Below are 12,723 nucleotides of genomic sequence, written 5' to 3'. Positions count from 1 at the left end.
GATGGAGTTTCCACAACCCCCCTAGGCAATTTATTCCAGTGTTTATTATCGAATACATTTCTTAGGGAGGTTGTGGGATCTTCATCACTGGAGATACTGAAGAGCAGGTTGGACAGACACCTGGCAGGGATGGTCTAGCTTGTGTAGGTGCTGCCGTGAGGGCTGGGACTGGACTCAATGACCTCTCGAGGTCCCTTTCAGTTCTAGGGTTCTATGAAAAATTGTCAAGATAGTAGAAAAATCTCAACAGGATGAAAGATCAGAGTCTTGTAACCTTTGGAACTCAGATCCCTGAGCGATCAGTGTCAGCACTAGCCTCTCTGCTTTCAGAACTAAACTCAAAACCCCGTTGTTTGACTTACATTTCCCATCCTAATTGTACGATTGTTTTAAAAACGCACAAACCAATCAACCTCAATAAACCCTTCCCTAGGGGAAATGTTAAGTAAGCCAAGAACTAATTCCTTTGGCACCTCCCTGGAAACACCCCAGTTAAAGATGATTTCCTATTTACAGTAACATTTTGAGACTTATCAGTTTGCCCAATGTTTAATCTATTTAATTGGCACCAGGTTAATTTTATACCATTCCGGTTTTTTTAATCAAACTAATGTGCAGTACTACGTGAAAGTATGTTATGCCAACTCTGTTGTGCTGTGTCAGCCACACTTTGTAATCTCTTCAAAAAAAGATATCAGGTTAATTGCACAGGATCTGTTTTCCATAAACCCATGTTGACTTGTGTTAATTATATTACCCCCCTTTAATTCTTTATTAATCAAGACCTATACCAGCTGCTCCATTATCTTGCCTAGGACTGATATCAGATTGAGAGGCTTATAATTATCTAGGTCATCTCATTTATCCTTTTTAAAATATTGGCAAACAAGCTTTTTTCCAGATTTCTGGAACATCCTCGCTGCTCAAAATCTTACTGAAAATCAACATTACCAGTCCAGTGAGCTCCTCAGCCAGCAATTTAAAGACTCTTGGATGCAAATTATCTGAGCCTATGGACTTAAAAAATGTCTCTCTTTAGCATATGTTGTTTAGCATCCTTCTGAGATATTAGTGGAATGGAAAGAGTGTTAGGATGTTCTTTGATGTTATCGTCTGTTCCTTCCTCCCCGAATGTAGAACAGACATATTTATTGAACACATCTGCTTTTCTGCTTTATTATTGATAATTCTATCAGTACTATTGATGAGATTCTTTTTGTTCCTAATGTACTCACAAAACTCCATTCTTTTGTCCTTTTACCTCTGCTGGCCATAGATTTCTCCTTGTGTCCCTTTGCTTCCTTTATCAATTTTCTGCAATTGCTAGTTTCTGATTTATATTCATTACTATAAACTTTTCCTTTCCTTTTATTTAGTTATGCAATCATTTATACATACATGCAGTTGCCTTCATTTTTCTTCTAAATTCTTCTTCGATTGGGGCTTTTAGGGCATCTAGCAAAGTGTTCTAAAACAATTCCTGTTCATCATTCACATGTGTCTGATTAAATTCTTTCTCCTAGCAGACTGGGCTCATAATTGTTTTCAGCATTATGAAATTGGCCCCTTTAAAAGCACCAAATATCTAATTCTGGACTGGACCTAATTCTGTTTACACACGCTAAATGTAATCAAATTATAATTACTTATTACTAAGCTACCATTACTTTTTAGTTCTACAATCAGCTTCCTTTTTTCTGTCAAGGTCTAGTATAGAATTCTCATGTGTAGGATGCAGAACTTTCCGAGCTAGGAAATTGTCATCTATAACATTTAGAAATTCCCAGCATGGTCAGCAAGAGACCGTTCAATTGGAGTGATGCATGGAAGTCCCCTATGATGTCCCCACTCTTTTCCCATTCGTATTATAGGAGGAGCCAATTATCCTGTTCCCTGGTGTCATTGATGGTCTGTAGCAGACACCAGCAGCTACCCCGTCTTGTGCGTTATCTGTTGGGACATTCAGGGTCATTTTCCTCTGCGTTCGGGCGCCAGCACACTTCTCCCTAGGGGCTGCCGAGCTGCTCTCCCGAATACCTGTTCTCTTGCTAATTAAGCGCAGATGGTAACGTTAGTTGCAGCCTGGTCCAGTGTGTTTGCTCCAGGTGTTTCTAGCCGCTTGGAACCCTGGGACCCACGTGGCCTTCGGACCCTGTGTGTTAGCAGTACCGAGGCTGGGACACTACCTCTAGCTGCTGGCTGAAGGGAGGCTAAAACCGGCCGCCCTGCTAGCTCCAGTAGCAGAGGGCTGGAGTGTGAAAGCCCTGCATTCAAGCCCCGCCTCCAGCTTCGCTTGTGTCCAATCAGAGCATAGTACACACCACTACCTTCATGGTACAGGTTGAACCTCTGTAAACTGGGACTCTCTGGTCCGGCAACATCTCTGGTTCTGAAGGGCCATGAATGTTCCAGGACCAGAGAGCCTCGGTAGAGGTCTGGCGCCCGGGCGCGACCCAGCTGGGCTGCCCAGCAAGGCTGGGAGCTGGGAGGGGCAGGGGGGATACCGGCAGGGCATCATGGCTGGCACCTGGCGCGGGGGGGGGGGCAGGAACCAGAAGGTCAGTGTCCAGTCCAGGGCTGGGGGGCTGGTAGCAGTGGGGCCAGTTATGACCTCCCCTGGTCTGGCAAAATGCCGCATCCAGGACGGGTCAGGCCCCAAGGGTGCTGGACCAGGGGGGGTCCCATCTGTACGTGATCCTTGAGGAGTTCAGACTCGGTGGTGCTGGCTTGCAAGGAAACGTGTAAAACACGGTGCTCGAGTTCATGTCTCCCGCCAGTGGCTGGGTCCGGCGGCTCTGCGGAGGCGTGGGAATACTCACCACGCGCCAGTAGCCAGTTGCTGGACCTGGGTTCCGCCCACCCCAGATAACTCAGATTGTCTAGGTGTCATTCCACATCCACGGGGAGATAATCAACCCTTTAGTTACAGGGCTGGAGCATAACGCTCAGCTCCCAGGCTGCTGGCTTCGTCGGGAGACAGACCCTGCCCCCGCGTCCGCGAGTGCCGCTCTCCGGCCTCGGCTCCCTGCTCGCTCGGGGCAGAGCATCACTCCCTGCGTTACGCCCGAGCGCTTTCCTGGAGTGCTTGCAATTTCCCCACGCCGATCAGACTCACCCCGCAGTCGTGCCTGAGCTCAGACAGCCTGCCATCCGCACCACGTGACCGTGCCAGCGAGGCACAGGTGGGGGGAGAGGGCGCTGTGTTTTTAACCTCATAAACAGCGTTCATGGGAAAGTAAAAAAAAAATCTATTTTGTTTTTCGACAGAAAAATTTCCAGGCTGCAGTTCAATAAGGTGAAGCTGGAAGACGCCGGGGAGTACAGCTGTGAAGCAGAGAACGTGCTAGGGAAAGACACGGCCAAAGGCAGCCTTGCTGTGAGAAGTGGTAAGTTGAGAAGCCAGAGGCTGTCGGGAGACGGCTGTTGCCTTTCTTACACGGGGGCGGCGTGCTCTGCACAGGATCTGTCGTGTGTGTGGGCTGGGGCTTCCATGCACTCCTGGGAAGCCATCGTGGGAGACAAAGGAAAACGCAGCCTTAGCATAAGTGTTTATGGTCACTCCCCACTGCTGGCGGAGCGGGTGAGCGACACTTTACACCGGCTGGAAACAAAATACGATTCGAAAGAACAACGGGAGGCGGGGGCAGTGGAGGGTTTACACGCTGAGAAGCAGAGTTGAGCAGAAGAAGACGATGGCTGGGGCAGGTGGGGCTTGTTGGAGCGAAATGCCAACAGATGGGCATCCAGTGAAGTGTGCTCCCTCTCTCGGAGGGTCATGTGGGCTAGTGGGTGGAGCCTGTTTCAGTGTTACTGGAGTTGGGCACGTCACATGATCCACTTCCTACTGCACATCACAATAAGCTGCATTGCTCCCAGCTGTATCTTCAGCTCTCAGCATTGCCTCGCCGGTGCTCGTAGGCTTGGGCCTCCATTGGTCACCTCACGTCATCACTGTCTCCCTGCATGGCTGAGCTGTCCCATCTGTAAAAATAAAAGGTGCACGTCTGTGTCTGTACAGGCCTCCGGATGCTACATGCTGGCTGTGTGTTAAGCATTGTGTGGAAGAGGCTCTGCTGCCTCTTCCAGTTTAGGAAAAGAACCCAGAGTTCGCTAACTGGACAACACAACCCCTTTAAACAGTTAGAACAGCATTCTCAAGCCTAGGCATTGCATGGGCAGCAGGTGATCGTGCCTGCAAATCAGACACAGCATATACTTGGTGGCCTCCGCTTAAGCAGCTGGGTTTTGAAGATGTAGCCCTTTCATATTTCATGCATCTGAGACTGGTAAGTCACTGGCAGGACAGGTCGAACCTCTCCAGTCCGGCACTCTGGTCCAGCAACCTCAGTGGTCCAGCATGATTCTAATTAATGGGATGGCCGCTTGTCATGGGGGTGGCCAAGTTTCCCACGGTCCCATAAAGTTTGTTTGCAGCTCCCAGCCCTGGCTCTCGGTGCTCTGAGCCGTTATCTAGCTGTACTTTACTCCGACATGTCCGCTACGAGCCCAGCAAGCAGGGGAGGCGTACCTTAGGCGTGTGGCCGCTGGCTGCATTAGCAGTAGCACCTTCACTCTTGGGCCTGCCAGTGCCAAGCCTCAGTGCAGAGTAGCCGATGCTGAGCACAAGCCTGGGGCTCTCCTGTTGACGGCTTGCGCGAGGTAAAGAGAAGGGATGGTTGCTGCATGCAGCCGCAGTCCGGCACGGCGCTGACCTCGCCAGTCTCTTCTCCAAAGTCCTTCCCTGGCTCCCTCTGCTTCTGCACTAAATTCAAACCTCCCCTCTCCCATGCCACCTGCACCTCTGCTCTGTCACCTGCCAATCCGCGCTGCTGCAAACCTCCCTCCTCAAGGAGCGTGTGGTGCCTTTCGGCGGCAGCACGTTTCCCTTGGCGCCGGGTCCTCTCTGAGGCGGCAGCGAACCCCCCTGTCTTATCTGCCAATTCCATCGTAAGTTGCTTGGGGCTCGTGCCTGCCTCTTTCTGCATCAGCCTGCCGCTTGAATCTCTTTCTCACTCCACCAAGAACATGGAGAAAACAGGAAGGAAAGCAAGGAACACAAACGCAGCGCAATAGGACGCAACATATGCATGCCAGAGCAGTGCAGGCTGGACGACACAGGCAGTCAAAGGAAACTGGACACAGGTTCCCCGCCTGATCTTTTTAGGCCTTGGAGTCTTAACTCCATACAATGGACGTCACCTGAGTAAAGCAAAGAAGAGAAAAGGACGAAATAGGAATCAAACGCCACTCTAGGAGAACAAGCGCTGCCGAACCCAGGCCTCCGGCAAGGAAAATCAGTCCAACAGGCGACACCTTTGTATGGCGATAAGCCGAATGCCACGTTAAATGATACGATAAATGTTCTGTCTGACCCAGACCCTGGGCGTTTGGCAGCTCCATTGTGCCATGTACATTGTGACACCGCTGTGGGGTTTGTTTGGTTTTGTATTTTTAATTAAATGATGAGTTTAGCTCCGTTGAAATGTCCTGGATTGGCACCGTGCCCTGAGATTCAGAGAGCTGGTGCCTGCTGCCGACCCTCCCAGCTGAAGCTGTAATGAAAGAGACCCTGGGGCTCAAGGATTTACTTGTTAACTTTAATCTCGTTCTGACTTTGGGTTGGTATTGATACCACCACACTACATTCAGTCCTAGCGAGTTTGACAGAGTAGCTACTGGAGGTACTAGTGGTAGATATTACAGCCAGGCGTTTGCAGCATATGCGAAGCGTGTGCAGAAAAAAATTAAAAACAACTTCCGGGAGAAAACAGTGTCACTGTATTCCCTAGCCGCAGACCTATCCACCTTTGCTCTGGCTCTCTTCCGGTGTTGTTACAGTGTCATTCTCACCTCTCCCTCGTTCTCTGCCCTCCTGCGACTCCCTGCCCTCCGAACGAACACACACACACACACACACACACACTCTCTCTCTCTCTCTCTCTGCAACCTGCCTTTGTTCAATGGAACTAACAATAGCTGCAGTCTCATGTTGCACTGATACTTAACAACCAGTTAAACACGTCAGTATATAAAGCCGATGGACCCTGGTTATCAGCAGGTGGAACTGAACCTGGAACCTGCGGGGCTGATGCCACGTGCCCCTACTGCGTGAGCTAAAAGCCAGCGGCCCCTTTGTTAAGCGGACTTCGCTCTCCCTTGTCAGTGGTCTCAGTGCCTCTGGTGACAAGTAACATAGTTAGCCATGTCCTCTTTGTTCTCTACATTATTAAGGGGCATTGTTAATAGAAATTGCCAACGTATATTTCAGTGTGGCCCGAGCAAATGTAACCTCACTGGGGGAAACAAACCGACGTAAGAGCTTTCCCTCCCCTGATCCTGCAGTGCTTGGGCAAGCAAATATATCTGTGCCCTCTACAGGAGCCCTGAGCTGGACTCGCTTTCCAGTCCTGCTCCCGCCCCGCCCCACCCGCTCCCAGCTGCTCCCACCTGGTTTGTGGGAATGTTTATCCTGCTCCTGCTGTTGTGGCGGCAGGTCGTGCGGGGTCCTAGTCCCAAGGCGGGGTACTATTCCCTGCTGTTTTTCTGTCCTCCTCCCCTCCTCGCTTTGCACCCTGGGGGCCGCAGTGCTTGACCCTCCCCGCTTTCAGTCCTGCTGGGCACCACTGTGCTGGGAAGTGTAAGAAAAAAACATTCACACCAGAAAATAGAGAGGTTTTGTTTTTTTACTTCCTTAACGGATGTGAGACGCCCACGAAGGCCCTTTTCTGCTGTTCTCTCTCTTCACCTCTGGGCGATGGGGGGGGGCTCCCAGGTCTCCCCGCCTGCGGTGATTTCCCAGCAGTATCGCCGAGGTCTCGCGCCCTGCTGATTTCTCCTTTTCTCGTTTGCAGATTGTGAGGGAGAGACGAGGCTGGGCCCTGGGTAGAGAGAACGCCCATTGGCGAGGCCTCTCAGTCAGTGTCTAGCATTTTCCAGTATTTCTTATCCACAGACAATTTCCATTGCAAGGCAAGTCGCTAGCCTATCTAGACTGGTATAACTCCTTGGGCGGTGGCCAATGTTCCCTCTAATCTTTTGCATCCATGTGTGGATTTTTTTCCACCCACGTGCAGAATAACTTTTGTGATGTGCACTGAGGCATATGTGAATGTGCACCACCCGCAAAAAAAACCCCACAAGTTGTGGGTGCTCTGCTAATCAGCTGGGCAACATTTCAATCTCTCCTGTGCAGCAGAGGAAGGTTAAAAAACTAGCAGTTAGCCATAGTGAAGCTGAGAAATTCCTTCCTGTCTTCTGCAAACTGATCAGTCTGAGCCCGTAAGCATACATGTTGACCATCTATTGCCTTCCTTTATCTCGCACTGCCGCCAATGTTGCGTACAGTAATAAAATGACCCTACCTTTCCTTAAACTCACTCACCGCTTGTCTCGGTGGCTTCCTGTGGTTCTACCTTTGGATACCATCCTGTCAGGGAAAGAAACATCATTCCACTGTCTCCTCCCCATGCCAGAGTCAGGCCTGTATCTCCACTTCCTGAACTCCTCCGCATTGTAAACACAGGGATGCTAGCTGAGTGAAGCGCCTTCTATCAGGTGGCTCAACAAAGAAGTGCACTCCTTAACGGGACTCCTTTGTGTGATTATTCAAATGAGAATGCTAAATAGGCCAATCACAGCAAACACATTTAAACACCTCCTTGTGTGTTCTGTACCAGCAAGACCCTCCCCACCTGTTCCAACACACCTTCCCAAAATAGCTATTCCACCATGATCTTCAGCTGCCAATGGATATTCATTGCTTTCTACCTTAATTTCCCCAGGAACAACGAATGCACCACAAGTCTTACCTGCCTCAGAAACTAAATTAGTTGTAATGGAAGAAGAGCGTAAGTATCATTTTTCCCCCTCACCCAATTTTTCTCTCTTTCTTTACTTTGCTTCTTCAACACATTCCACTTTAATACTTTATTATAGTCTGGCATATACTTAATCTCTGCTTCTGCTCCATTTCCGAGCAAGGATTTGACCACTAAGTAGATCCTTCAAAAGAAATGTTTGTTTCTGACATCTAAGCTGCAGAGAGAGATGGTATCCTAACTTGAGGATCAGGGAGCTTTTAATGTCCTTAGCCACATTTTAAGAGATGCAAACTCTTTCAGTGAATATATTTTATTTATATAGGTCAGATATATAACTTTCTTTTCTGTTTTTCAGTTTAAAGTTTCCCCTACTCCCAAGGTGAAGCAGGAACATAGGAAAACCAAGAAAAAAGTCCCTGCTTAATGTATACATGCACAGGATGGATAATAGCAGGAAAATAGAGTTGCACTCTATTGCTGCATTTTTATCAGACATTTCTCGAAAGTAAGAGTAGATTTACTGAAATATTTCATTGGGCAGAAATGTTTTTGTCATTCATTTTTATTAGATTTCTCCCCAAAAGGAATATAGACCATTAAAAATAGAACTATACTAGCCACCAGGCAGGAACTATATAAAAGCCCAATGTCTGACAGATATATGTATTATCCCGCAGTTTGTTCAGGTGTATAATGCTGTTTCTATAAATGGGTCCCCCTCTCTTTTCAAAGACACGTGACTAACCTAACACAGACAATACCCTGGACATCCCATAACAATTGACTCTCAGCTGGATCTGTAGACCAAACGATGTTGAGTTCCTTGGTACATTTCCACTTCTGTCGAGTGAGTCCTGCGATTAACAGTACAGAGCGCTAGGGGGAAGATGTCAAGAGTGGGTCCAAAATCTTTCTGACGTGAGAAGGTCGTGCTCATACTTAAGTCTGCAGGATCAGAGCTTCGTGTTAGCCCTTAAATCCCCTTGTATCCCCCACAGTCTTTTCAGCATGTGATTTCTCACCCATGACGGCACTTCATTTTTATAGCTAAACGTTACGGTAAAACGAATCCACGGGGGTTACAAACCAAGGGGATGCCGGCTGTACGTTTCTAAGGAGCGACTGATGGCCCTTGCTGTTCACTAGGGCACTGTGTGACCACATGTGGCAGCACAACCACTTCGCTCAGGGAGATGTTATGTAGGGCTGGGTCCTTACGTGAAATTGAAGGGCCTGATCCTGCAGCCCATACTGCGGGCTAGTTCAGCCAGGCTCATGTATTTGTTGTCATTATCAATACCATGTGATATGTGTGCACGCAAGGAAACAATAACATCCCTGCCCTGAAAATGTAGAGTCTAAAGCCGGGGTCGCCGATGGGGTGGGGCCAAAAGGGAAACCGCCCCAGAGCCCGATGACTGAAAAGGGTCTTCTTGCTGTCACTGCCACTATCACATGCCTGGCCTGAGCCTGGGGCCCTTTAAATCACCGCCAGAGCCCCAGGACAGGGCAGTGCTGAAGGGCTGGCTCCGCCCCTCCCGCCCAAAGTCCGCCCACCTTGCTCAAGGCCCAGCAATTCTATTGGGAGTCCTATCTAAGGCGGGAGTTCTCAGTCCAGGATATACGGACTCCCGGCTACACAGAAGTCTTCCAGGGCTACATCAGCTCATCTAGCTATCTGCCTGGTTTCACAACAGGCTACATAAAGAGCAGGCGCGAAGTCAGTACAAATTAAAATTTCACACAGACGATGGCTTGTTGATACTGCTCCGTATACTGCATACGGGAATGTCAGTCCAATACTTATATTCCAATGGCTTGATTTTAGAATAATATGGTAAAATGAGAAAGTCGGCCGCTTGTCGGGAGCAGCGTGCCGTGACGCGTTTGTACATTTATGTCTGATTTTGTACTCAAGGGGTGAGGTGAATTTGGGGGTACACAGGACAAATCACATTGCTGACAGAGGGACAGTCGTCTGGAAAGGGTTAGGGTCGTAAAGGCTGTACCTTGCACGACTTATCCACGTGAGTGATCTGAACACAAGAAGCCCTGTTGGGTTGGATTGGACCTGGGGAGTCAAGCTCTCAGGAGAAGGCTGTAAATTAAGATATGCCCCCCCCCCCCCCAAAAAAAGTTAGCAGATTCTGGGTTTGGGGAAAGGGTGATTTTAATGTGGTTATAATTTTAATGTGGATGCTTCTGTTTGGCAGGATCCATCTCCTGGCTGTTAAAACTCCCTACCAACAGACATGATCGTTCTGGTATATTGATAGGTATATTATTAAGATTTCTTAGGAGACAACATTAAGGACTTTAAGCAATCTCCCAGCCTGCTACCCCAATGATTTAAGGAAATAAAAATCCACGTGTATCTAGGTAAACTCTTCAGCCCATGTATTTATAGTGGGTGAAGATTTCAAGTATATCAGCTACCAGAGTAATACATCTGGATACAATTTTGTTAAGGTTCCTAATGAGAAAAGCGGTTTGTCTTTAAAAAAGGCTCATTGTTTTTGAGGCCGTCTAATTTAATCTTCTAATTTAATCTTGTGCTTATGCTAAACGCTGCGTGAGCCACATCAGGCTATGATGTGGCAACTTATGGCATCATAAACACAGGACTCACCAATCTGCTCTCAGTGACGCCAGGAAGAATCCAGAGTCATGATCTGCTTCCCTGGAGTCCCTCTGGATTTGCACAGGTTTAACTGAAAGCTGACTAGTAGAAATCCCCTGCATCATCGAGCTTTTATGGGATTTTTTCCGGGGTAACCGGTGTGGAAAATGGGCTCACACTGTGTCTCAGCACAAAAAGGAAAATCAGAAAATTGCTATGCAGGAAAACGTTCATTGTTTGTCTCTTTCTTTTCCACCCCAGCTTGCCTCTGGGTGAAGGTCTCCCTCTTTCGGTAAATGTCACCTCCACTTTGACAGCAGGGACACCTGGTTATTTTGAAGCTGTGCTCTGATTGTCGTTCTTATGGGGAGGTGGGAAAAGCGCCATCACTAAGGCAGCAATTGGCTTTTTCTGTTATAAGCCTTCCTGGGAACCCCATCAAAGCTCACCAGCATGAAACTGCTGTGCTGGACATTTCTTACGTGCTCACTGGAAACCAGGGCCAAGTCCGTGTATTGAAGTGTGAAGTCAGTGGAGAAAGGCGTAGGAGGGATTTACATCGTGTCATCATATTTTCTGTCTTATTAACTTTCTCTTTCCTAGTGGTTCCTAACATGGTGTGAGGTTTTGTGACTGTGCTACGCACGGAACAGATGTTTTCTTCAGAGAACTATCCACAGGGACCCTTTTCAGCAGTACTGTTGCCTATGGAGTTATTTCCTATTTTGTAGCTGGGCAGTTACTATTTCCTAAATGAAGCATTTTGCACGTGTCTTTACTGATTATCTGAACTTCTTTATACATCATCCTCTGCCTTGCTTATTTCAGGGTGTCTGGGGTTGGGGCTTTTAACCCTAGGCAGCAGCATGCTGTGTTCCAACTATAGATGGACTATAATAGGTCCTATAGGTACATAGCTAGAAAATGTTCCACCTAGGTGGTGTGTGCAAGAGATGAAAAAAAAAAAACCTCCTTGAGGGTATGTTTACACTACGCAACTATTTCGGGATACCAGAAGTATCCAGAAATAGCTACACTGTTCCTTAAAGAGCCACCTGTTATTTTGAAATATTTTTTTAAATAACGGGCGTGCTATTCCGGCATCCCGGTAATAAGGGATGTCTTAAAATAGTGCTTTATTTCAAAATTTGGCGCCATGTAGACGTGCCAAATTTCAAAATAACCTATTTCGAAATATAGGTTTGTGTAGCGCAAATTGCATATCTTATTTCAAGTTTATGGTGCAATGTAAACACACCCTGAGATATATGAGGCAGTTTGTCTGGAGGCAAGAGAAGAGAACTATAATAGCAGAGTGGATTGATTTAAATCACATTTAAAATAATGAATTAAATCTGCAACCAGAGAGCCTTGATCTGAACTAATCAAATTTAATCTTATTTTGCATTTGTGATTTTTTTTTCTTCTAAAGAAAGATTGGTTCTCATTTTCTGGTAACCATTAAAACAAGTTGATTTGTAACTAAACATAACTTTTACACTAAATTTGGTGGTAGTGTGTGCTAACCAGAAGGCCACATTGTACCTAAGTACATTTATTTAAGCGGCTATATAGCATAACTTACATTTATCCAGATTCCTAATATTTACATTTTTATATTATGTTGGAAATAGTCAATGACATATTTTGTACTTAGTAGATGATGATTTGTGTCACACACTGTTGGAAATTGGAATTCCATTAAAAAGTCACAAATAACATTTTAAAATTGTTTTAGCTCAAGAAAATAAATGAGACAGTTTATTAAAACAGTTTGCATTTAAAATCGATTTTATTAAACAAAGGGCACATTCTCTTTAGTGAACTAAACTGATTATTTCTGATCATCATGGTCTTCAAGATTTTAGAACTAGTAGAACTCATCCTTTGGCACTTCATTTTTATTCGTAGACTAGAAGTGGAAAACAAGCATTCCTACTTCCAATTGATTTTTCCCTGTTTAATGAACTACAACTTGGACTGAACTAGCTGAATAAACCAAAATAGGAAACTATAAATATTTACATTAAATAAAAAGAGCAATATTCAAACTGTTTGTTCGCTGCCAAAGTGCTAAAGCAAGTCGATTCACTGAATTGGCACCCACCCTACAAAGTCTGGTGTGTGCAGCTTCACCAGTTGACTTCTGCCAATTCAGTGAACCGACTTGCGTTAGCGCTTTGGCAGCAAACACGTACAGTCTGAATATTGCTCTTTTTATTTAATTTAAATGATTTTGAGAGGATGTGGCAAGTTTAGGCCTTCATGTGGGTTGTTATTTAC

At 46.6% G+C, this 12,723-nt stretch overlaps 1 protein-coding gene across 6 annotated transcripts in view; it reads left to right on the top strand.

Moving 5' to 3' along the window:
- The window catches only part of NRG2 (neuregulin 2), a 198,824-nt gene that overhangs the window by 107,507 nt on the left and 78,594 nt on the right, over positions 1–12,723 (top strand). For 4 of the 6 annotated variants that reach the window (XR_016346986.1, XM_075900097.2, XM_089769556.1 and 1 more), the window contains 2 exons: positions 3,268–3,386; positions 7,782–7,847. Coding sequence is in view for 4 of the 6 variants with exons in the window: in XM_075900097.2 (XP_075756212.1) it covers positions 3,268–3,386; positions 7,782–7,847 (185 nt within the window). In the remaining 2 variants the exon portion in view is untranslated. The remainder of the gene's footprint in view (positions 1–3,267; positions 3,387–7,781; positions 7,848–12,723) is intronic. The other 2 variants (XR_016346987.1, XM_089769557.1) reach the window with 1 other exon arrangement.

This window comes from Pelodiscus sinensis, chromosome 16 (genome assembly GCF_052426305.1).
Source record: "Pelodiscus sinensis isolate ZL-2025 chromosome 16, ASM5242630v1, whole genome shotgun sequence".
NCBI lineage: Eukaryota > Metazoa > Chordata > Testudines > Trionychidae > Pelodiscus > Pelodiscus sinensis.
Note: the sequence above shows the minus strand (reverse complement) of the source record. Positions and strands in the feature narration are given on the sequence as shown.